Below are 25,404 nucleotides of genomic sequence, written 5' to 3' on the forward strand. Positions count from 1 at the left end.
GAATTCGATTTCTCAAGTGCTGAGCAACAACAGTCTACAAAGAGAAACTGATCTATTAACTCCAACAGGGAGTGCATAGGCTAGCCTGGTGCTACGCAGAGGAGAGAGGAGGTCATTTGACTTTTTCGATTGGCAGAGATGGCAGCTAGTGGATTGCGAGATCAAGATCGGTTGGATGGTGCATCCAACTATGTGATCTGGAAGGCAAGGATGTCATGCCTTTTGGATGAACATTTTCTCAAGATCTACGTCGACAGTGTGGTAGCTAAGCCCGCAGATCCAGATTCGCTCAAAAAGTACACTGGAGAGATGGCGAAGGCCAAGCAGATGATCCTTGACGGAGTGAAGGATCATGTAGTATGTCACATATCAAGCAAAGGGACTGCCAAGGAGATGTGGGATGCCTTGTCCATGCTATATTAGGGATCTTTTGAGCAGTGGAAGATGTACTTGGAGCAGAAGATGAGATCCACATAGATGCAGAAGGGGGAACGCATTGATCCGTTCCTTGCAAAGCTTCAGGAAACCTGAGACGAGTTGGCAGCTATGGGGTCAACACCTCAACCTATCGAGATGGTGAGGCTGGCTCTAAATTCAGTGTTAGAAGAATGGAAAGTGTTTGTCCAGAGAATCCTGGGAAGGGAGAAATTGCCAGACTGGGAAGGAATGTTGGCCGCTCTTTAGCAAGAAGAGATGAGGAGAGACTTAGTCAAGCACAAACTTGACAGTGGTAGCAGTAGCAGTGGGAAGAAGCCTAAGGAGGAGGATGAGAATGCAGCCCTCGCATCTAAGGGGTAGCAGGAGCAACGGAAGAAGAAGAAAGATGTTTCAAAGATCAAGTGCTTCCAATGTGGTGAACTTGGTCACTATAGTACATAATGTCCTCTAAAGAAGAAGGACAAGGATGAGAAGCATGAACCGAAAGTTGCATCTATACAAATCAAGGAGGAGGAGTTTGCCATGATCCCCCAGAGGTGGGATGATATAGAACTGTAGTTCGAAAGAACTGCAAATGGGCAGGATCCTTGAGGAGTACACCTCTCGGATCAATACCTTGCTACGAGAGCCCAAATCATAAGTAGCAGGATGGACTGGGTCAGTTGATGCAGAGGAGTGTCAGAGTGATAGTTGTAGTGACTAGGAGCGCTAGAGACTGAGCAGCACAGAGCTAGTGTTGGCAGCAGTGCAATTGGCACAGAGCAGAGTCAACAACAATGTAGAGGCTTCAGAGGGTTAACGCAGAGACTAGCAGCAGTCAGAACTCTACCAACAAATGCATCATACTAAACACCAGTTCAGTAATTTTGGATGCTTTTTCGTCACTGATGCGAGAAGGTTGTAGTACAGATGCAATGTTGACAGTGGCGGGGTCAACAACAGTACAGATGCAACATTTGCGCAATAGTTGGTGGGCAGCGATGTCAGACATCAACAACGCAGAGGGAGATGTTACATAGCAGGGTGATGCTTCAGCAGGTTGCATTATTAGAGCACATTCCTTGCTAAGAGGTAGTGTTGATTTCTGGTAGCATCAGATGTGCTCTAAGCCTTAAAATTTGCAGCGAGGCTAGGACACATGCATTCTCCAATACCCAAAAATCATTTTGGGAAATTCCACTCGGAGACAGTTTTATTAAAATAATTAATTATTTTTAATGGAGGCCTAAGTCTAAACTTAGGAAATTAAAATAATTAAAGTGTATTAATCTAACTGTGGGTGAAACTTCTAGAAGAAGACGAGGATCAAGCCAAAATGATCTGATCCATTGATTAGAATCTAATCTGGGTCATTGGTTCTCAACAGAAGGATTATAAGAAGAGGCTTGATGGGCATTTGGAAGATACATAGAGTGGGAATCAGAAGATCGAATTTCTGAAGCACAATTGTCAGGAGAGAAATTCGAAGTGATCTTTTGCAGTGAGGCACAGGGATAGTATCTGGAGGAAAGTTTTCCTGGGCCAGAGAGTGCAAGGCAGAGAAGGAAGAACGGCATCCAGAGAGGCTGACGCTGGGCATGCAAAGCTGACGCAGTGGCAGCGCAAAGCCTGAAGGGAGATCGAATTCCTGTTGAGGAAATTGAGTTTCAAAAGCTAGAAGTTTGGGTGTGAGACCGAGAGGCTGAGAGTTGAATTTTCCAGCCTGCAGAGGGTCAGAAGGAAGAGCAGCGCAATCCCCAGTAGCGGTGACGTAGAGATTTCGTGGGGTTGAGGCAATTCTGCGCAAAGGCTGACGTAGAAGGGACATAGAGGCTCACTTCCAGTAGATGAGAGTTAGATCTTCCAATGACAGGGTGAGATCATCTCACTATTTCGTTTTGTCCAGTTTCTCTTTGTATCGGATAACCAGTTGGGCATCCAACGTTTTGTACTCAAAATTACTACTGCATAATAATAAAAACCTCAATGGCTACACTAGTTTTCCCGCATTGGGTTTTTCCGGGGACTTTTGTCCAAAAATAACTATGTAGATGTGTGGGATGTTTATTTCTCTCCTGTGTAGTATTTAGTTTCCGCAATTTTATTTTGGTGTAGCCTGTAGTGTATGTATTTGATGTATTTGGTTGAATCCCTAGCTTGGGCTAGGATAGATGTATTAATGTTATTGGACATATGATATGCTTATTGTAATATTTCTAATTAGCCATGGCTAATTGGAATATTCGATTTTGCTCAATTTTTGCCTTCTATAGTGATTTATAAATAAAAAGGTGAGGAAGGAGGACATAACTCACTTTTAGAATAAAAAGTCACTTCTTAGTAACACAACGTTGTGACTTAAAGGGGAGTCAAGGGGGCCAAAGGGGGACGCAGAGATGGAGCCCACACAGATACTTGGAGGGACTGCGCAGGAGGAAAGAAACATGTGGCAAGAGCGGAATTACGTTGGAGGAGGTGAGCCTAGGGATTGAGAGAGGCAAAGGCTAAAAAAGAGAGAGAAGCCCCCTCATTTTGATCATCCAGTTATGAGCATTTGTGATAGTCATTTCGACTTAGAGCACGCTGGCTGTTTAGCTAGTCTGCAGCACTGTTTAGTGCATTGAGTGTCTCTGTTCGGAGATCTCACCCTTAGCCCTGGGGGACTTCGAGTGCCTGCTTGGGCAAGGTATTTCCATTGGCATTTCAGCAGTAGATTCATCAGCATTTCAGCAGCAGTTTCATCAGCGTTTGGAGGACTGCGCAACACTGGGAGAGGGACGCAGTTCTTTCTAGCAGGAGTTCTGGGTTGAGGGTTTGCAGTAGGATTTGTGCTGCGAGATAGAGCAGCTGATCAGCCCTTGCATATTGGAGAGTTTTGGCAGGGGTTTCAGGTAGATTTCTGGAGGGTTTCATTCAGTGGCAGCGCAGAGCATTGAGAGACTGCGCAGAACCCCAAGGGGGTGATTTTGGGGGTCGACCATTTCTAAAATGCATTCTGGGCTTTTTTGGGTTTCTTGAGTAGAGTCCGATTCCAGAGTTCTAGCCTTTTCTGAGGAGGGGAGAAGCTCCAAATCCTCATTTGATTTCTAGCAATAGCAGCAGCACAACAGTTCTCCAGCAGCTTGGACGCAGTTCAGAGAGGGGCCATTCCTTTGCTATTCTGAGTGTATTTCTTCACTTGCCTTGTGCAAGTCTAGGTGCCATCTTTCTGATCACCTCCTGTACTCATTCTATTACTCAGTATAATAAAATGGCTTAGCATTTCTCTCTGCATTTCTGAGTATCTGCTTATGGTTATATTGTTATATGTTGCACCATTGTTATTTGTATCTCTTTGAGCATTCTCGGCTATTATACCACTTGTGTGTTTCCCTTATACTCTTAGACAGAGTCTGGAAAGGGCCAGGTAGCCTCCAGATCTCGTCCTCTTTTCAGAGGCGACATATCTGGTAAATGCCCTCCTAGTCCATCTCTGGTTGGAGTTTGCTTGTGTTTGAGGAATATTCCTGATAAGGGATATTATAGTGGTATCAGAGCATAGATCTGGCTCAGCTTGTGGAGCTAGCAATCTATGATAGCGGGGGAAAAACCCTACATCTGTTACAGAGGTCGGAGATACAGAGACACTGGGCGTAGGTTGGAGAACACTTACGGAGAGGGAGACTGTGTTCCGGTGGTGGACGCAGAACAGGAGGAGCCTGTGGTGGACGCAGGACAGAGGGAGCTTGTGGTGGACACAAAGCAGGAGGATCCGATGGCAGATGATGACGGGAAGAGATTTGCGGATATGCTCCTCAAATCAGTACAGGATCTATCGAGGCAGATTGAGGTGATGGGGCAGAGATTCATGGCAGTAGAGGCCAGACAGCATGAGAGCCCACGGGTTTTCCAGGTTGGTGAGGGATCGGGCGCATCCCACCATTTGCCAGAGCAGCGTGATACTGCGCAGCAGGTGGCTTCACATGGCCCTACACACTCTACCATGCCCACTTTCTTAGGAGCCGACACGAGGGTCGTAGCCCAGTAGGGGGCAGAGCCCGGACATATGGGCGATTATTTTGCAGAGTACCAGGCCTGTGGGCAGGAGTTTAGGGAAGCCCTCTCATTTAGAGATTTTGTTCAGCTCCAGCGGATAGTAGACCCCGCGACCACCACTGAGGGTATCGACATTACCATGATGGTGACACCCACTGTGCAACGAGTAGATTCCACTTGCCTACGTTTGATGGTTCATCAAACAGTTTGGCAAAGTTTTGGGTGGAGAAGCTGGACATTTATTTCTAGCTTAACCAGATGTCAGAGACAGAGGCCATCAAGGTGGCAACATTGCACTTGGATGGTGAGGCCCAGGATTGGTGGTTTCATGGGATGGTTACACTAGGGCACTCCACAGTGACGACATATGCCTAGTTTACCAGGAGATTGATGGAGTGATTTGATTGGAGGGATCCAGAGCATCATTTTGTTGAGTTGACGAGGCTCAAACAGATAGGGAGCCCAAAGACCTACATTGCAGATTTCTTGAGGGTCTCCGTGATGGTGCCAGACCTATCCACGACGTGGAGGGTCTATATGTATGTTGAGGGGTTAGCAGAGCCACTTCGGGGTTTAGTCTGATCCACTAGACCAGCCACACTCCAGGACGCTATTAGCAGGACCCGGGACTTACAAGATGTCTTACCCAGGACCTGGACACCTTACCCCCAATGATAGACTTTTCAGTCTAAGGGGAAGGATGTGAGGATTCCACCTCCAAAGGGGAATCCAGGGCGAGTACAGATTAACGACGATGCCAGGAGGGAGCTGAAGAAGAAGCGGTTGTGCTTCACCTGTCAGGAGCCATGTGTACCAGGACATAGATGTGCTGCTGGCAAAGCACACTTTATTGAGGTCTTCTCCGAGAGCAGTGGAGAAGAGGATGATGAGGATGATATGGAGGCAGGAGATAGCCATGCTGTACAGGTACCTTTGCCACCTCCATCACCAGCAGCAGGTGGTGCATTTTTTGCACCCACCGGAGGGGCCCTTGCAGCATTGCGAGGAGTTCCCAAGTACCTGACGCTATGCATACGGGGGACAGTATGTGGCCAATGAGTATCAGTTTTGGTTGACAGTAGGGCAACCCACAACTTCATCATTGCACAGATGGTTGAGCGGAGAGGTATACAGACAGAGAGCTTCGATGGGTTTTTAGTCTTGGTCCCAGGAGATCAGACCATGACGTGTGCTTGTTATATCCCAGAGCTTTTAGTGATGATGGGCACCTACACATTGACTGACCAGTTTTTCGTGGTCGATATTCCGGACACCAACATGATGCTGGGTGTTCAGTGGCTTATCACTCTAGGGAAGGTCACGACGGATTGGAAGACCCTAGAGATGGAGTGGGATGATGAGAAGACAAGGATGCATGAGAAGATACGGGGGCAACACACATATCCGCCTCAGACTATTTTGACTCATCGGATGGAGGCAGTCTTCCGGAAGGGAGACATAGAGTGGGTAGTGGAGCTGCGTGCATCAGAGGCAGGGATTACAGGGCAGACGGTACATCCAGAGATACAGTCCATCCTTGATCGCTATGCCATAGTGTTTGGGGAGATTCCACCAGGACAGCCACCGGATTGGGGGTTTGAGCACACCATCGAGCTTGAGCAAGGCATATAGGCAGTGATTACCACCCCCTATAAGCACCCCAAGGCCTATCGGAATGAGATTGAGCGGGCTATCCAGGAGTTGCTGGCTCTTGGGCACATTCAACCGAGCACGAGTCCTTTTGCTTCTTCCGTGGTGTTGGAAGAAGAAGGACGATACATTGAGGATGTGCATTGACTACAGGGCCCTGAATAAGAAGACCCTGAAGAACAGGTACCCCATAACCAGGATCGATGAGTTGATGGACGAGTTGAGAGGAGCACGGTTCTTCTCAAAGATTGATTTGAGATCTGGGTACCATCAGATTCGCGTGAGGGAGCCGGACATTCCCAAGACCGCCTTCAGGTGTCACTATGGGCACTTTGAGTTTTTGGTGATGCCCTTTGGGCTAACCAATGCCCCCGCTACATTTCAGTCCTGCATGAATCACATTTTCCGCAGTCACTTGAGGAAGTTTGTGTTGGTATTCTTTGATGACATTCTCATTTACAGCAAGACTTGGGAGGAGCATCTCCAACACATTGAGATAGTATTGTGCATCTTACAGGAGCAGTAGTTCTATGCCAAACTCTCCAAGTGTGAGTTTGGGTTGACGGAGATGTTGTATCTAGGACACATCATAGGGGTGGACGGAGTGAGAGTCCACGAGGAGAAGATCAGGGCCATCAGAGAATGGCCGGGTCCGAGAAACGTGACAGATTTCCGGGGATTCATTGGCATCTGTACTTACTACCGGAAGTTCGTCAAGGGTTTCTCCTAGCTTGCTGCACCCCTGACAGATTTGATGAGGAAGGGGGCTTTCAGTTGGACGGATACAGCGCAGCGAGTCTTTGACAGGATCAAGGAGGTTATGAGCAACTGCCCAGTGCTTGCATTGCCAGATTTTACGTAGCCATTTGTTTTGGGGTGTGACGCGTCGGGAGAGGGGATCGACGCAGTATTGATGCAGGGACGTCACCCTACCCTATAGCCTATGAGAGTCGGAAGCTCCTTCCGCACGAGAGGTTATATCCCATATACGACAAGGAGATGCTGGCCATCATGCATGCATTGGCCAAGTTTCGACAATATTTGGTAGGTAACAAGTTCATGGTGAGGATTGATCACAACAGCCACAGATTCTTTGAGCAGAAGCAGCTACAGGAGAGGCAACAGAAGTGGATCAGTAAGATCCAAGCATATGACTTTGACATTGAGTATGTCAAGGGTAAGAATAACGTGGTAGCAGATGCCCTTTCACGTAGACCAGCCACGTTGTCTCTTATGAGCTTGGATACATACTGGAGGGATCGATTCTTAGTAGAGTACTCCAAGGACAGGTTTGCATGTGAGGTTCTAGATGGCCAGGTGGCAGATGACAGGTACAAGGTGGTCGATGAGATCATCTATTACGAGGACCGGATCTTCTTGACTGAGGGGTCTTAGCTCAAGAAGAAGATACTACAGGCATCACATGATTCACCATTGGCAGGCCATCAGGGGTTTACCAAAACCTATAGGGCCATCAGAGAGAGGTTCTCATGGAAGGGCCTCAAGGAGGATGTACTCCAGCATATCCGGGAGTGCGATGTTTGCCAGAGGAACGAGGGAGAGATGAGCCATCCCGCGGGATTATTGCAGCCTCTTCCCATTTCGGAGGGGAAGTGGGAGAGTATTTCGATGGACTTCATCACAGGGTTGCCCATGGTACAGGGCAAGGATTGTATTTTTGTCGTCGTTGATTGACTGACGAAGTATGCACATTTTTTTGCCATATCCGCACACTATATAGCAGCACAGGTGGCCGAGCTGTTCTTCAGAGAGATCTTCAGGCTTGTTGTCGCGCGGATTGACACGACAACGCTCAGACCGGGGGCTGTCACTCTAATCCCCGATCCCTCCGTTTAAGCCTGTCTCCCGCGGCTAAGGGGGGTAGTCCCTGTGAGATGATGAGACCAACTGTCGACCAGTGGGTTGGGAGACACGAGATACGATATGAAAAGCACTAAAATGATTTGATTAAATTAGCAGACCAGTGCCTTAAAAGATTGTTATTAGAACGATTACTTGTTAGATGATATAGAAACATAAACCGTGAACAACAATCATTTGTCATCAAAAGGTATCAGCTAAATCACATACCCAAAACGATATCCAGCAACTGAGAAATTTGAGAAGATAAATACCTTAAAACATCACGAATCATAAATTATGAACCAGATATCAATTTCGTGTCTCGTCTTGAAAATTTTAGATCTCAGCATGAAAGATAATAATTCCCGAAAATGACTGGATCTGACAAAGAAAATTTTCCAAATTTTTTTTATGCTTTCTCAAAATTTTTTTTTTTTTTATTATTATTATTATTTTAAATAAAATCTAAAAATAAAAATCTAAAACTAAACTATATATAAAAAATTAAACTAAACCAAAATTAAAATAATTTTTTTTTTTTTTTTTTCAAAAAATGAAAATTCTAAATCTAAACTAAACTAAAATAAAAATGAATAAATTAAAATCTAAAACGTTAACCAAAAAATCTAAAACATAAATCTAAAAACTAAATATTAAAATCTATTTTAAATATAAAACAAAACTATAAAAAAAATTTAAATCTAAATCTAATGAAAACCTGAACTAAACGTATTCAAAATAAAACAAAAATTGAAATCTAAACTATAATCTACGCTAACCCTATCTACGCACATGCATATACACAGAACTAAAAAAAAAAAAAAAAAAAAAAATGCTATACGCTTCCCTTAACTAAAAAAAAAGGACGTAACCAAAAATAATTCGATTTGCTGGAAAGTGGAACCTGGAGCGACTTTTCCCTAGCCGCAGGAATATGCACAATAAAAATTCGATTTACCTGTTCCGTCTTTGAGAAATGGGCACGTTTTTTAGCAAAGGAATTTGACGGCGGGGGTTTTGAGAGGCCTGCGGGTGAATACCGATCAACAACTGGTTTTCTGAGCAATTCTCATGCCGCTGGATTGACGTTTTCATGCGTAACTGTGGTTTCCAGCTCCGGCATTCGCTGAATGAATAAACTGTTTCATGTCTGCTGAAACGAAATTTATCCTCTGCGTATGCATCTGAGTTGAGGCCGTCCTTAAAACGAAACCATTCGAATGTGCATCACAACCGAAAGCCTCAAGCCGTCAAAGAGCTATGATGCATGTTACAGCTCTCCTTGCCTCAGTCGATGGTGGAAGGAGCGTGATCCGGTCTTGATTGTTGGCGTGATGGCCTTGATGAATCACGTTGATATCCTGCTGCAGACACGCAAGATGCCCACAAAAAAAATTTCTTCACGCTGGTGCAGTCACGTCTTCTCCAAAAAAGGGAGCTGAGACCTTACCATAAAATCGTGCCTACAGCCCTCTATTCATTTTACGCATAAAAAATATAACAATGAATAGGACGACGGCACCTAAAGCGACGGGGTCAAAGAGAAAAAGTGTGTTCAGACAATCCGTCGAGTAGTCACGCCGTCTCTCAACGATCTCACACTATATCGTTAGAAAAACTTTGCTGTCTGCGTGTAGACATATAGATTTGTCGGAGTCCTGATATTTTCCAGCCACGCCGGATCTCTACCCACGTCATATATGCTCAGAAATTTTGATAACACAAAGGGGAAGGGATAAGACTGCGTTGGCAAGAAGTCTGATGGCGGTCTTGCAAGGACAAAACCCTATACCTGCAAAAGAAAAACAGAACCCTAATGAAAACTGTAAAAATTTGAAACCCTAGATCCAAAAATAAATTTGAAACCCTAAAACAGTTGATTAATTTACAAATATGGCCCCTTAAAAGCCAGATTCATCAATAAGCACAGAAAACATTTTAAGAATAAAGATTTAAGGTTTTTCACTGTGAAGAACTTAAGAAAATCTCTCATGCAACTTAGAAAAATAAACCGAATGATAGACCCAGGATCAAATCCAACTGGGCTCAGCAAAAAATGCTTGCGGGAGTTGGCTGGTTCAGCCGAGAACTTCCCCTAACGCCCACCAAATCTTCTTCAATAAGGGTTTTTCTACACAGCTCAGAAACAACCATCAGTAAAGAGGGAAAAAATGTTGCTAGATCTCAAAAAGTAATGGAGATACCTGCCATTACTTCAGAAACCCTAACAACACCCAGACCCTAGCATGTGAACAAGATACCTTTGCCCACAATACTCTACAAAAAACTATTATTAATGGCTGAAAATAAAATATGCAGAAAATTATACAATCTCACAGCATTTCAAGAGAGTAACACCAGCAAGATATGGACCCCAAAATCTTCTTTTATTAACCAGAAACAGATTTACAAGAGAGCTTCTTCAGTATCAGACTCACAGATCGAATGATCTGAAAATGACCCCTAGCACCCTACTTAAAGGAAATGACTCCAACGGCTAGTTCGAGTGATCCATGTAGAAATGATCTCGACCGTTGATGAGGATCAAGACATCTCTTGATCTCATCCGTCGATTTATTCACTTAAAATATTATTATTTTATTAGTTAGGGTTTTTGCTTTATTTTTTAATTTTTTATTATTTTTTATTTATTTCATTTTTTAATTTTTATTTATTTTATTATTTTTATTCATTTTTTAATTTCTTAATTCATTTTAAAAATGGATCATCGAACTAAGCCTTCGGAAACATCACCTAGGACCTAGGACTTAGGACTCATGAGGGGATTTAAAACATTTTCAACCCTCAAGACACATTTCATGATGACTTTTTACAATTTACATCTCAAGGGGACAAACCCACTTAATACAGACCCTCACAAATCACCCAGCTCTGCGACACAACGATAATCTAGCAGATCAACACACTAGGATTCTCCTAAAGTTCTAATGACAAAATCCATCCCGTCTTTGGGGTCAGGTTTGAAGGAAAACTCTGCCGATCCATGGATCGGTGAGACGAAAAACCTTCCGGGACGTAGATTACCACTAGAAAGTTAGGTCCACCTAGGCAACTCACATACACGACTCCTGTCTGCTAAGATTATTTACAATTCATACATGCAGACTGGGTTTACAATAAAAAATGATCAAGTTGCTGATGATGGCAGGATGGCACGGACACATCGATCAGGTGCTGCTCCTTTCTGTCAAGAAAAAGGGGGTGCACTGCATGGGTAGTTGACCAGTAGAGGTCAACATCTGGCTCTATTTGGGGACACTTTGCTGCTTGCAGGAATGTGAGAATCCAGAATCTGCATCCATACAACACAAAAAATAAGTAGCGTCCATCCAAAAATCAGCATATACATTAAGCACCGGAAAGAAAAAAGCTCTTCATTTATTAACTATCTAAAGCAGAAATGAAAAATGCGGAAAAACAAGGAGTAGGGTTAGAAATACGATACAAAAGATGCCCCACGGCATCAGATGTGTTCAATATAGTGCATACTGAGCATTTGCCTGCTTTCAGGCAAATCTGTGGGCTGCTTGTCGGATGTGCCATGTCCAATTTTGCATATAGTAGGACTTTTTCCTATCCGAAAATCAAGCTGCTCGCGGCCGTCTGATGCGTCAAATCTTCTTCTTATTTTCTTTCCCTTGCGCTTTTTCTTTCCTGCAGGTCGAATTACTGATGACACGGAACTTTCTGTTTCAAAGCTATCAGATGAAGTATGTAAGATATGCGTGCTATGTCTTTCTTTATCCTGCATCTGATCTTTATCATTCTTAAGTCTGTCCGGATCACCTTCAATTAACCATCTTTCAATTGAATCAATAACCTCCTCATAATAAGATGGAGCTTGTTGCAGCAAATGAGAAGGCTCCTGATCTATTGATGTCACCTGGTTTCTTTCATCTTCCAATTGCTGAAACCTTTGAACCTGTATTTTAATGGCATCCATCTGACTAGAGTGTTCAACCTTTATAGCGCTGATTTGTCTGGCATGATGTTCTTCCATGTCTTCTATTACTTTATCATTCTTTTCCTTTATGTCCTTTAAGCAATGCTGCATGAAATTTATTTCTTCTTTATGATTCGCTTGCATGTCAGCCAACTGATTATTATGATTGAACGTCATGATAGTCATTTCCTCTTCCATAGTTAGTAACTTGTTTTGCATAGAGTCAATTTCCCTATCATGATCAACTTTCATGGTCACCATATTTTCCTCTAAGACTGACATCTTGCTATGCATGTTTCCAATTTCTGTTTCATATTTAGTTTTCATGGCCTCAATTTCTTTAGCATGCTGATTTTGCGTGACCTCAATCTCCCTATTACGTTTTTCCAGGTGGGTGCATAAAGTTTTCACATCATTGACATAATTAGTTTGATTGATTTCCATATTTCTCACCAACATCATTAGATTTCGTAAAATTTGCTTTTGCTCTTCCCTTTCATTGTCATTTGTCCCTGATTTTTCACTATCATGAACTTGATCTGCAATATTTCCGGTGGATGACACATTCTGACATGATGAATCGTCTTGGGATCTTTCACTGTCAGCTGGACCTTTTATCAAATTGCTTTCATTCTGTTGCACATTTTTAGGGGCAGAAGGCAAGTTGTTTGGATAACCATATCTATTTTTAAAAGCATCGACAATGTCTTCTAAAGAAGTGAAAGATTCCTTTGGAAAATTGTTAAACCATTTCAAAGCATCATCTTCTAAAGAAAGGACAAATAGACGCATTTTGATATCTTCATGATTAAACTGAGGGGATCTACAGTATATGATCATGATGCGAGTAAACAAGCCTAGATGCCTTCTAACAGCGATTGGATCACCACCTGAAAGAATAGGTAATTTAGAAATGGCCTCCTCCGGAAAATCATGGAGACGGTGAGTAAAACGACATGGTTTAAATGAATAATCCATGATGAGTAATAAGGGATCAAATGGATGATAGAAATAGATGCTTGCTCAAGAAAATCAAAAGATGAAAGAAATGGAGTCGCCACTTGAACAATAAATCTGATTCTAAGATCCAAAAAGGTACCAGCAAGCAGATATGAGGAAGGCTTCTTGTCTGGGAAAAATGAGAAAATGGAGTCGCCACCCAAACAAGAAACAAACCAAAGAGATACTGCTGATATGACGAAAAATAAGGCAATAAAAGACCCAAATGATAACCCAAAAGTTGAATATGCCAGCCTGAATGAGAGATGAGAAATATGAGAAGATGAATGTCGATGAAACTCCAGGAACAGAAAAACTCTGTCCCCGACAACGGCGCCAAAAAATGTTGGCGTTGCCGGGCCAGATGAGAAGATAAAAAATGAGAAGGATGATTGTCGTTGAAACACCGAGAAAACAATGTCCCCGAAAACGGCGCCAAAAAATGTTGGCGTTGCCGGGCCAAATGAAAAGATAAGAAATGAGAAAAATGATTGATGAAAAGTCGTTGAAAAACCGAGAACAAAGTTTCCCCGACAACGACGCCAAAAAATGTTGTCGCACGGATTGACACGACAACGCTCAGACCGGGGGCTGTCACTCTGATCCCTGATCCCTCCGTTTAAGCCTGTCTCCCGCGGCTAAGGGGGGTAGTCCCTGTGAGATGATGAGACCAACTGTCGACCAGTTGGTTGGGAGACACGAGATACGATATGAAAAGCACTAAAATGATTTGATTAAATTAGTAGACCAGTGCCTTAAAAGATTGTTATTAGAACGATTACTTGTTAGATGATATAGAAACATAAACCGTGAACAACAATCATTTGTCATCAAAAGGTATCAGCTAATAATTCCCGAAAATGACTGGATCTGACAAAGAAAATTTTCCAAAATTTTTTTTATGCTTTCTCAAATATATATATATATATATATTTTTTTTGTTTTAAATAAAATCTAAAAATAAAAATCTAAAACTAAACTATATATAAAAAATTAAACTAAACCAAAAATAAAATAATTTTTTTTTTTTTTTTTTCAAAAAGTGAAAATTCTAAATCTAAACTAAACTAAAATAAAAATGAATAAATTAAAATCTAAAACGTTAACCAAAAAATCTAAAACATAAATCTAAAAACTAAATATTAAAATCTATTTTAAATATAAAACAAAACTATAAAAAAAATTTAAATCTAAATCTAATGAAAACCTGAACTAAACGTATTCAAAATAAAACAAAAATTGAAATCTAAACTATAATCTACGCTAACCCTATCTACGCACATGCATATACACAGAACTAAACAAATAAAAAAAAAAAAAACGCTATACGCTTCCCTTAACTAAAAAAAAAGGACGTAACCAAAAATAATTCGATTTGCTGGAAAGTGGAACCTGGAGCGACTTTTCCCTAGCTGCAGGAATATGCACAATAAAAATTCGATTTACCTGTTCCGTCTTTGAGAAATGGGCACGTTTTTAGCAAAGGAATTTGACGACGGGGGTTTTGAGAGGCCTGCGGGTGAATACCGATCAACAACTGGTTTTCTGAGCAATTCTCATGCCGCTGGATTGACGTTTTCATGCGTAACTGTGGTTTCCAGCTCCGGCATTCGCTGAATGAATAAACTGTTTCATGTGAAGATTAACCTGGCATCTGCTGAAACGAAATTTATCCTCTGCGTATGCATCTGAGTCGAGGCCGTCCTTAAAACGAAACCATTCGAATGTGCATCACAACCGAAAGCCTCAAGCCGTCAAAGAGCTACGCTGCACGTTACAGCTCTCCTTGCCTCAGTCGATGGTGGAAGGAGCGTGATCCGGTCTTGATTGTTGGCGTGATGGCCTTGATGAATCACGTTGATATCCTGTTGCAGACACGCAAGATGCCCACGAAAAAAATTTCTTCACGCTGGTGCAGTCACGTCTTCTTCAAAAAAGGGAGCTGAGACCTTACCATAAAATCGTGCCTACAGCCCTCTATTCATTTTACGCATAAAAAATATAACAATGAATAGGACGACGGCACCTAATGCGACGGGGTCAAAGAGAAAAAGTGTGTGTTCAGACAATCCGTCGAGTAGTCACGTCGTCTCTCAGCGATCTCACACTATATCGTTAGAAAAACTTTGCTGTCTGCGTGTAGACATATAGATTTGTCGGAGTCCTGATATTTTCCAGCCACGCCGGATCTCTACCCATGTCATATATGCTCAGAAATTTTGATAACACAAAGGGGAAGGGATAAGACTGCGTTGGCAAGAAGTCTGATGGCGGTCTTGCAAGGACAAAACCCTATACCTGCAAAAGAAAAACAGAACCCTAATGAAAACTGTAAAAATTTGAAACCCTAGATCCAAAAATAAATTTGAAACCCTAAAACAGCTGATTAATTTACACATATGGCCCCTTAAAAGCCAGATTCATCAATAAGCACAGAAAACATTTTAAGAATAAAGATTTAAGGTTTTTCACTGTGAAGAACTTCAGAAAATCTCTCATGCAACTTAGAAAAATAAACCGAATGATAGACCCAGGATCAAATCCAACTGGGCTCAGCAAAAAATGCTTGCGGGAGTTGGCTGGTTCAGCCGAGAACTTCCCCTAACGCCCACCAAATCTTCTTCAATAAGGGTTTTTCTGCACAACTCAGAAACAACCATCAGTAAAGAGGGCAAAAATGCTGCCAGATCTCAAAAAGTAATGGAGATACCTGCCATTACTTCAGAAACCCTAACAGCACCCAGACCCTAGCATGTGAACAAGATACCTGTGCCCACAATACTCTACAAAAAGCTATTATTAATGGCTGAAAATAAAATATGCAGAAAATTAAACAATCTCACAGCATTTCAAGAGAGTAACACCAGCAAGATATGGACCCCAAAATCTTCTTTTATTAACCAGAAATAGATTTACAAGAGAGCTTCTTCAGTATCAGACTCACAGATCGAATGATCTGAAAATGACCCCTAGCACCCTACTTAAAGGAAATGACTCCAACGGCTAGTTCGAGTGATCCATGTAGAAATGATCTCGACCGTTGATGAGGATCAAGACATCTCTTGATCTCATCCGTCGATTTATTCACTTAAAATATTATTATTTAATTAGTTAGGGTTTTTGCTTTATTTTTTTAATTTTTTATTATTTTTTATTTATTTCATTTTTTAATTTTTATTTATTTTATTATTTTTATTCATTTTTTAATTTCTTAATTCATTTTAAAAATGGATCATCGAACTAAGTCTTCGGAAACATCACCTAGGACCTAGGACTTAAGACTCATGAGGGGATTTAAAACATTTTCAACCCTCAAGATACATTTCATGATGACTTTTTACAATTTACATCTCAAGGGGACAAACCCACTTAATACAGACCCTCACAAATCACCCAGCTCTGCGACACAACGATAATCTAGCAGATCAACACACTAGGATTCTCCTAAAGTTCTAATGACAAAATCCATCCCGGCTTTGGGGTCAGGTTTGAAGGAAAACTCTGCCGATCCATGGATCGGTGAGACGAAAAACCTTCCGGGACGTAGATTACCACTAGAAAGTTAGGTCCACCTAGGCAACTCACATACACGACTCCTGTCTGCTAAGATTATTTACAATTCATACATGCAGACTGGGTTTACAATAAAAAATGATCAAGTTGCTGATGATGGCAGGATGGCACGGACACATCGATCAGGTGCTGCTCCTTTCTGTCAAGAAAAAGGGGGTGCACTGCATGGGTAGTTGACCAGTAGAGGTCAACAAGGCTACATGGTCTTCCTAAGACCATGTCAGTGATAGGGACAACCGTTTCATGGGCGGGTTTTGGCAGGAGCTTTTCTGATTGGTGGGGACGGAGTTGACACAAAGTACCAATTATCACCCACAGACGGACGTGCAGACAGAGATAGTTAACAAGTGGCTGGAGGGCTACTTGCGTAACTATGTTAGTGGGCAGCAACAAGCATGGTTGAAGTGGCTGCATCTTGGGGAGTACTGCTACAACACTTCACATCACATGTCCATTGGTATGTCAACATTCTATGCCTTATATGGATATCATCCTTTATCTTTGCTGACATGATGTTTGGTGATAGCAAAGCTCCTAGAGCCAAGATTTGGATCCAAGAGGGTCAAGATATCCTCCGAGCTCTCAAGGATAACATGGCTACAGCGCAAAACCAACAGAAGCTGTATGCCGACAGAGGTTGGGTGGAGAGATAGTTTGAGGTAGGGGACATGGTCTACCTACGATTACAGCCATACCGATAGTCGTCACTGAAGCTGAAGGGGGCTGAGAAGCTCAAGCCCCACTTTTATGGCCCATACAAGGTGATACGCAGGATTGGACAAGTTGCATATGAGTTGGAGCTGCCCCGAGGCAGCAAGATTCATAACGTTTTTCATGTATCATGCCTGAAGAAGGCATTAGGGCAGCAGCAGGTGACAATGACAAATGAGCTACCACCCATGGATGATGAGGGACATTTGGTGTTGCAGCCGGAGGCTATCATTGATACCAGGGAGAGACAGCTGCGGAGCCGGACGGTCCGGGAATTCTTGGTGAGGTGGAAGAATTTGCCGGATGAGGATGCCACTTGGGAGAGTGAGAAGATCTTGCAACATCCATCACTTCAGTTGCTTGAGGACAAGCAACATTTTGCCGAGGGAGACTATAATATTCCTAATTAGCCATGGCTAATTGGAATATTCAATTTTGCTCAATTTTTGCCTTCTATAGTGATTTATAAATAAAAAGGTGAGGAAGGAGGACATAACTCCCTTTTAGAATAAAAAGTCACTTCCTAGTAACACAACGTTGTGACTTAAAGGGGAGTCAAGGGGGGCTAAAGGGGGACGCAGAGATGGAGCCCACGCAGACACTTGGAGGGACTGCACAGGAGGGAAGAAACACATGGCAAGCGGGGAATTACGTTGGAGGAGGTGAGCCTAGGGATTGAGAGAGGCAAAGGCTATAAAAGAGAGAGAAGCCCCCTCATTTTGATCATACAGTTATGAGCATTTGTGATAGTCATTTCGACTTAGAGCACGCTGGCTGTTTAGCTAGTCTGCAGCACTGTTTAGTGCATTGAGTGTCTCCGTTTGGAGATCTCACCCTTAGCCTCGGGGGACTTCGAGTGCCTGCTCGGGCAAGGTATTTCCATTGGCATTTCAGCAGTAGATTCATTAGCATTTCAGCAGCAGTTTCATCAGCGTTTTGGAGGACTGCGCAACACTGAGAGAGGGACGCAGTTCTTTCTGGCAGGAGTTTTGGGTTGAGGGTTTGTAGTAGGATTTGTGCTGAGAGATAGAGCAGGGGATCAACCCTTGCATATTGGAGAGTTTTGGTAGGGGTTTCAGGCAGATTTCTGGAGGGTTTCATTCAGTGGCAGCGCAGAGCATTGAGAGACTGCGCAGAACCCCAAGGGGGTGATTTTTGGGGATCAGCCATTTCAGAAATGCATTCTGGGCTTTTCTGGATTTCTTGAGTAAAGTCCGATTCCAAAGTTTCAGCCTTTTCTGAGGAGGGGAGCAGCCCCAAATCCTCATTTGATTTCTAGCAGCAGCAGTAGCACAACAGTTCTCCAGCAGCTTGGATGCAGTTCAGAGAGGGGCCATTCCTTTGCTATTCTGAGTGTATTTCTTCACTTGCCTTGTGCAAATCGAGGTGCCATCTTTCTGATCACTTCCTGTACTCATTCTATTACTCAGTATAATAAAATGGCTTAGCATTTCTCTTTGCATTTCTGAGCATCTGCTTATGGTTATATTGTTATATGTTGCACAATTGTTATTTGTATCTCTTTGAGCATTCTCGGCTATTATACCACTTGTATGTTTCCCCTATACTCTTAGACAGAGTTTGGAATGGGCTAGGTAGCCTCCGGATCTCGTCCTCTTTCAGAGGCGACATATCTGGTAAATGCCCTCCCAGTCCATCTCTGGTTGGAGTTTGCTTGTGTTTGAGGAATATTCCTGATAAGGGATATTACACTTATGTATGGTTATGTGTGTTGGCGTCGTCATTGATGGTCATGAGTCTTAGGATTTAATAAAGTCCTTTTCTGAGATTCTAGGATGTTGATGTTTGGAAATCTAGGGTGTTGTAGTGAAACCCTAGTGAAGTTAAAGTTGTTTAGTATGTGTGATATAATAATCTGAAATCTATTAGATGATTGTTGAAAAATGAAAATCCAGGGTTAAACCCTAGTAGTGACTTTGTCTAATGTGAAATATAACAATCTGAGATTTATGCATGTAATGATTGTTGAGATTGGAAATCTAAGGTTTTGGAATTAACCCTTAGTCAAAGTAAAATCTCTGAAATATGATTTTGAGATTTGTGAAGAATTGGTTGAAATTTTAATTTTTTGGTTGAGTATGATGATTGCTCGGAAATCTAGGGTTTGCAACTAACCTTAGTAGTAGTTGGTCATGTTAGATTGATTGATGGTTGATTGAAAATCTAGGGGTTTGGAACTAACACTAGTCAGGTTAATGACTAAGCTGTGATTAACTTTGATTTATTCTTTTGTATGGAATCTAGGATTTGTATGAATCCCTAGTGAGAAGTCTAACACGTATTTTGGAAGGTTGTCAGATGATTTGTAGATGCATATTTGTGTGAATGGTTTCTAGGGTTTGCTATATGTTGTAGTAAGACATGTCATACCTTTGGAAGACATACTGAAAACCTAGATGGAATGAGTGTTGTTATGAAGTAGTCTAGGGTGTATGACAAAGTCCCTAGCAAGATGCTGAAGAGTATATGTCTCTTGTCTATAATTAAATCTGGATATCTGATATGAATAAATTTGAATCTTCCGTATTTTTGATATGGCTAACATCATGCTTCTATAGTTTTGGTTGTACTTGCTATCTAAGCTGTGCAGGTACACAATCTTGAACTTGGTGAAGATGCTTAATGTGACAAGTAAGTTGTGCAGGTACACAATCTTCAACTTGGTGAAGATACTCGATGTGACAAGCATGATGAGGTTGTTGATAACTCTGATGAAATGGATGGAAGCCACGAAAAAATTCTCTTATGTCGAAAAAGAAGAAGCTGATCTCCCAGAGGAAGCATGTATAGAAGTGATCTCCCTAAGATTAAGAGGGAGTTCATATAAAGAGGTGCTTCCTGGTTGAGGGGGAGTGCCAGATATGGTTCTCTGCTTCATATGTCATGCACTAGACTAGGACTAACAATCGTAAGTCTGAGTGAAGGCCATGAACAGGAAAAGGAAATTGGAGAATGCATTTTGAAGTGTTGTTGAAAGAAGAAAAACAGGATCTGACTGAAGAATATGTTGCTGCATATGAAGTAGGAAGAAAAATGTATGATTGAGGAATCTTTTGTCAAAGATTCGGTTGATAGTCTTACTATGGAAAGTTGAGAAGCAACATCTGTTGCCTGGAAGACCCCGAAGGTTTGTATTTGGTTATGTACATATAAAAGTATATTATTGATTGGGGTTGTGTTTGTACAGGTGAATCTCTCGAAGGAAATCATGCTAGTTACCAATCAGTTTGATTCGGAGAGATTGGTCATTCTTGATCTGCTAGATCAAGGCGTGTTGTGGTTTTGTGAGCGAAGCATTGCCTCGGAGGACATCTAGACAACGGAGGACATCTAGACGACACATTGTGTTGATGTCTAGAAGTTGGAAAGGTGGTGTTGATCATTGAGCTCTGTTTTGGATACACACTTGGATTTTTGGGTTGATGGTTAGCAAGTAAGCCTGATGGTACCTAGAGGGGCTAAAAGCTTGAGTCCATCTTAGTCCCACCTGGATAGATTGCCCTGGTCAGGAATCTAGTCCATGGCATTGCGGTGCCTAAACAATCGAGTGACTGGTTGGATAGATTGCCCTGGTCAGGAATCTAGTCCATGGCATTGCCATGCCTAAATTGGTTGACTGGTTGGATAGATTTCCCTGGTTAGGAATCTAGTCCATGGCATTGCGGTGCCTAAGGTTCCTCAGGGTTCATATAGTTTGAGATCTTCCATTGTATATCTACATTATGAATACCTCCCTAGTTAAGAGGGAGTGTTGGAAAAAGTAACTATGTTCGGTCTTCAATAATGTACTTGAGTCATCATGTAATGTACTTGTCAAAAGAATAAAGAATTTTTTTATTATTATTATTGTTGTGACTTATTAAAGCACGGGTTTCATGCTTGGGTCAACATGTTTTAGGTCAAAGTCCCCATTGAGGACTTCTAGGATTTATTATGAGTCTATAGAATTGTTGTACATTTAAAGAGACCCTTCTTGGGCTTTTGAATCATGTAAATCGGTTAAGTATTGAGACTAATATCAATTATGGAACTTTCACACCATGTCGGCCTAAGAGAAGATCAAGTTGGCCTAAGGACCCATTCAACCCCACAAGAAGCCTATAAAAGGAAGCACATCAAATTCATTTGGAGCATCACTTCTCATCTTCTCATTCACTGGGCAGAAGTGCGAAAATCCTGTTGCTGGGCAGAAGTGCGAAGTGTATAGCTGGGAAAATCTGTTGCCAGGAAGTTGAAGTGAATGTGAGTTTGGGGGAGTCTAAGGAAAAGAGAAAAATCGAAATTTTGGTGGTGGTCTCACTCTGTTTCGTGCTCTGAATTGGGAGAACGAAGTCTTCCAAGTTGGACTGCTGCAGGTTGCTGCATAGTTGAAGTTGCTGGGAAGAGGTCAATCTTTTGGAGGCTGGCTTGGTGTGGAGGGAAGGTTTGGTCAAGGTCTAGGGTGAAGAGTCTCAAAGAATACTATTGAAAGGGTCTCAAAGAATACTATTGAAAGGAAGAATTACTTTTACTGAGTTTTCCCCTTGAGGGGGGTTTTGCCATGGCATGTGCCTACATCTTGTGTCCATTGTTTTATGTACTACTGCTTTTGGTGATTGCTTGATGAACTAAAGAAAGAAGATATAAAGAATTGTAATAATAAGAAACATCACAAATAATTATCAAGATCGAGAAAATCTTTACTGCCTTTTTGATTTCCAACAATTAATATCATTGGGTCAAGTGCAGAACATTCAGAATGCAAGAGTTCACTTATATACTGTATTTAAGCCCATTGTTGGCATTTTACAGAAAATTATAAAGGCAATTAAAAATTTGTATGTCAAAGAATCAATCCAAGAAAATTGTCAGAGGACTTTCTTATGATATCCCTTAGTTTATCCGTCTTCCATTCTTTTAGCAAAAATAAATTCATTTGCAAGGGGCAAGAATGGCTGTTAATAGAGAGCATGTTTCCAGTAAGAACATTTTGTAATTTTTTAGTCAAAATTTTGGTTTTATAATTTCTTCTACCCTCTAAAGAACAAACTCATCCTATTCTGTGTTCCATGCTGTTGAATTCTGTGTGTGGCCATTATGATGTACCTTGGAAGCAATTGTATCTATGAAATCAACTTCAGAGTTCATTTAGTTCATTCCATCTAATAACATTGATGCTACTTAGGATGCAGAAGTAACTTATTGTTCATGGCATTTATTTTAATGCTTTTGAAAAGGGCCCATGGCATAGATTGTGCTAGAATGGGATTCTTAAGATTATGCATTATGCTTACACATGCTCATTTAGTTTTTACCTTTTCGATTGTTGGAAGCAAGTATCCATTGGGAACACCATGCTTTGCTTGAACTAGAAGAAATAAGGGCAAAAATATAACCAGTAAACAAAATCTTTGGATTTACCTTGCTGTGTGTTCATCATATCTGGGCTCTCTTATTCTTTTGGACTCTATGTTCATTAAGCTTTCGGGTTCTCTTGCTTCCTATTTATTTGTATATATTGAGCTCATTTAACATGGGGTATCTGCAGCTAGACAAAAGAAACTACATTATGTAGTAAATGATAATGCTATCTTCTTTTTCTGCATATGGAGCAGGTGGGTGCAAATGTTGTTCGTCTTCACATTGATGGAGTGGTGGTTGGAGAGAAAAGCATAGCATATGCATTACAGAATAGTGTCACAGGAGAGATATCAAAGCCCCTAGACTTAATTGGTACTAATGACAACACCAGTGGTGTACAGGGATATGCCCATTATGTTAGGGTGCTAACCCAACCAGCTGTTACAAATCATTATGTCAAGGTGCATAGTTGTAAACAGAACTTGGAAGCCAGTTAACTGTATGATTGGAGTGATCATGTGCTTGTTCTCCAACATGTTAGGAATGCCACTTGCTTAATGATGTTACAAACATTTTACTTATGCTTTGTGGTTTTTACATATCTGGCATCAACAGAATCCCCCGCTGGAATTGGCACTTGATGGTTCATCTGGTGCCTCAGATGACCATGAACTGGAGGAAAGCGGTGATGGTGCATGGAGTGTTGTTGGAGGCAAAGTGAGTATTTTTTGCAAACTCAAAAATTTCAGTTAGATATGGGCAATGATTTACTATTTGAAAAAAGTTGTTAATTTAAAGTGTACTTGAAGGTGAGATGCTTTTTGCAATTTGACAAGGTGTCTGTCTTTCCTTCATACTGTGATAGTTTGAAAGATAATTCTCTATTGTCTAAGGTATTAATATGAACAAATCTGACTTCACCTGATATTTGAAGCATGTGTAGAGTAAAATTCTACTATTCTTTGTAGCTTTTAACAGGATTTCATAAGACAGACAAAATAATTTACCCAGGAATACCAGACAGTGTTAGAATGCAGAACATGATACCTGAGAATAAAATCCATGTAACATGACAAAATAAATGGCAACTTTACACCAGAAGTTCACTGTTGTGGATACATGTTTGATGAGTGCATTTGAAACTTTGTATTTGGCCAGGATAAATGAAATCAATTCAAATTGCAATGCAAATATCACATACTGCCAGAAAGCTAATTTTCCACTGTTCTATGTTGTCACAATCACTTACCCAATTCTTTCTTCAATTAGCAATCACTTCTAAACAAATTTAATCTTCCAATAAGAATGAGAAATTGTAGATAGAACAGTAAATCCAATATGCAATAGAAGACAACCAAGAGTAATGACAAGGGACACAAGATTTGGTCAAAGACCAGGGAAAAACCTTACAAGGGGGAAAACCCTTTCAAATTCTTCTTTTATTATATTGTCATCAAATGTTCAGCAGAGATATGATGTTCCAATTCATCAATAATGAGTCAAAGGTCAACAACTTTGACTATCCAATTCATCTAACCAATATCCAATGGGAGATGAGCCCAAAAGTCAAATCTGATCGAAAGTCAAAATCTGCAAAGTCAACAGTAGTCAAAGGTACCCTAAACAATCAACGTTCAGCAGTCAAATCAGCTCGGTCAACAGTCAAAATATTTGGCCTCCTTTTCTGGTCAAACTTCAGTCAATAGTCCCAAAAAGTCTCGGTCAAAGGAGAGCGAAAGCTGTGGTCAAACATCAGATTCCTGTGGTCAAACTTCAGTCAATAGACCTGTGGTCAACCCAAGTCAAAGTGCCCAAAAAATTTGGTTCACCAAGAAATTTGGCCTCCAAAAATCAGACTTTTACAAGTCAAACCAAGTCAAAATGCCAAGTCAAAGTTGGTGAACGGCTGCCCAAACAAAAAGTCAACGCAAAAAATCAAATCAGCCTCCTTCCCTTTGCATGTGTGAGCTCGGACTCCTTAATTGATGACCTGTACGAACCAATCAAGAGAGGAGAGAGAAGAAAAGATGAGTTGATGTGATGTGTATTTATATGTGACTTTGGAGACCCAATTTGTCCTTTAGGCCTTTGTATACTTTTGTGTACTTGTGGGTTTTCCATTAAAAATTATATTTTTCCTTGACCAAATTAAATTCTTCCAAGGGCAAAGAGGGTCTTCTCTGGATGAGGAAGGCTGTCCAAAGGAGGGAATTTGTCTCTAAGCTGCCAAATTAACACTCCCTTTCAGCTAGGGAGAATTTCCGACTGCATCATAAATCTCATATCAAAAGTCTTGTCATTGTGATCACTGAACCAAGTCATATTTCATCTCTGCTCATCTGTTGAACACTCTCCAGTCTAAAGAAGAAGAATCATCATCATCATCATAGGGGAGCTCAAGCTACCACCCTATATCCAAGGACAATATGCGACATCCACTTACCGCAAGGGTAAGGATCACACTCTATTCTATTGACTTGTGACAACATGGAAGATCGACTTAAGGATCACACTCTATCATATAGTCTAATGACAATAGGTGAGATCGACTCAAGGATCACACTTTGTCCTATTGTCTGCTGATCTTGTTGAGATTTGTAGCTTGGGAGGTACTCCAAGCCCTAGCATTCGGTCTTTTGCAAGAAATGACACCACAAATGGACTCGTCGGCTAAGAACCCAAGCATGTGGGCTTTCCACCCAAGTTTGTGGGCTTTGCACCCAAGCTTGTGGGCATGAAACTACTCGGAGTTTTGTTGATTTGACCCTTGGAGATGAAAGAGCACCGTTAAAGGAGCAAGGGGCAACTTCAAGCACCAAGAGAGGAGGTTT

The 25,404-nt window shown here is 41.5% G+C and overlaps 1 protein-coding gene across 4 annotated transcripts in view; it reads left to right on the forward strand.

The window, feature by feature from the left end:
* LOC149250454 (SH2 domain-containing protein A-like) overlaps nt 1–25,404 on the forward strand; it is a 241,259-nt gene that overhangs the window by 54,885 nt on the left and 160,970 nt on the right. For all 4 annotated transcript variants that reach the window (XR_016266831.1, XR_016266832.1, XR_016266830.1 and 1 more), the window contains exons 4-5: nt 22,828–23,034; nt 23,189–23,290. Coding sequence is in view for 1 of the 4 variants with exons in the window: in XM_089459094.1 (XP_089315220.1) it covers nt 22,828–23,034; nt 23,189–23,290 (309 nt within the window). In the remaining 3 variants the exon portion in view is untranslated. The remainder of the gene's footprint in view (nt 1–22,827; nt 23,035–23,188; nt 23,291–25,404) is intronic.

The sequence above is a fragment of the Pinus tabuliformis genome, chromosome 7 (assembly GCF_031772625.1).
Source record: "Pinus tabuliformis cultivar Carrire ecotype Pingquan chromosome 7, CPIR1, whole genome shotgun sequence".
NCBI lineage: Eukaryota > Viridiplantae > Streptophyta > Pinopsida > Pinales > Pinaceae > Pinus > Pinus tabuliformis.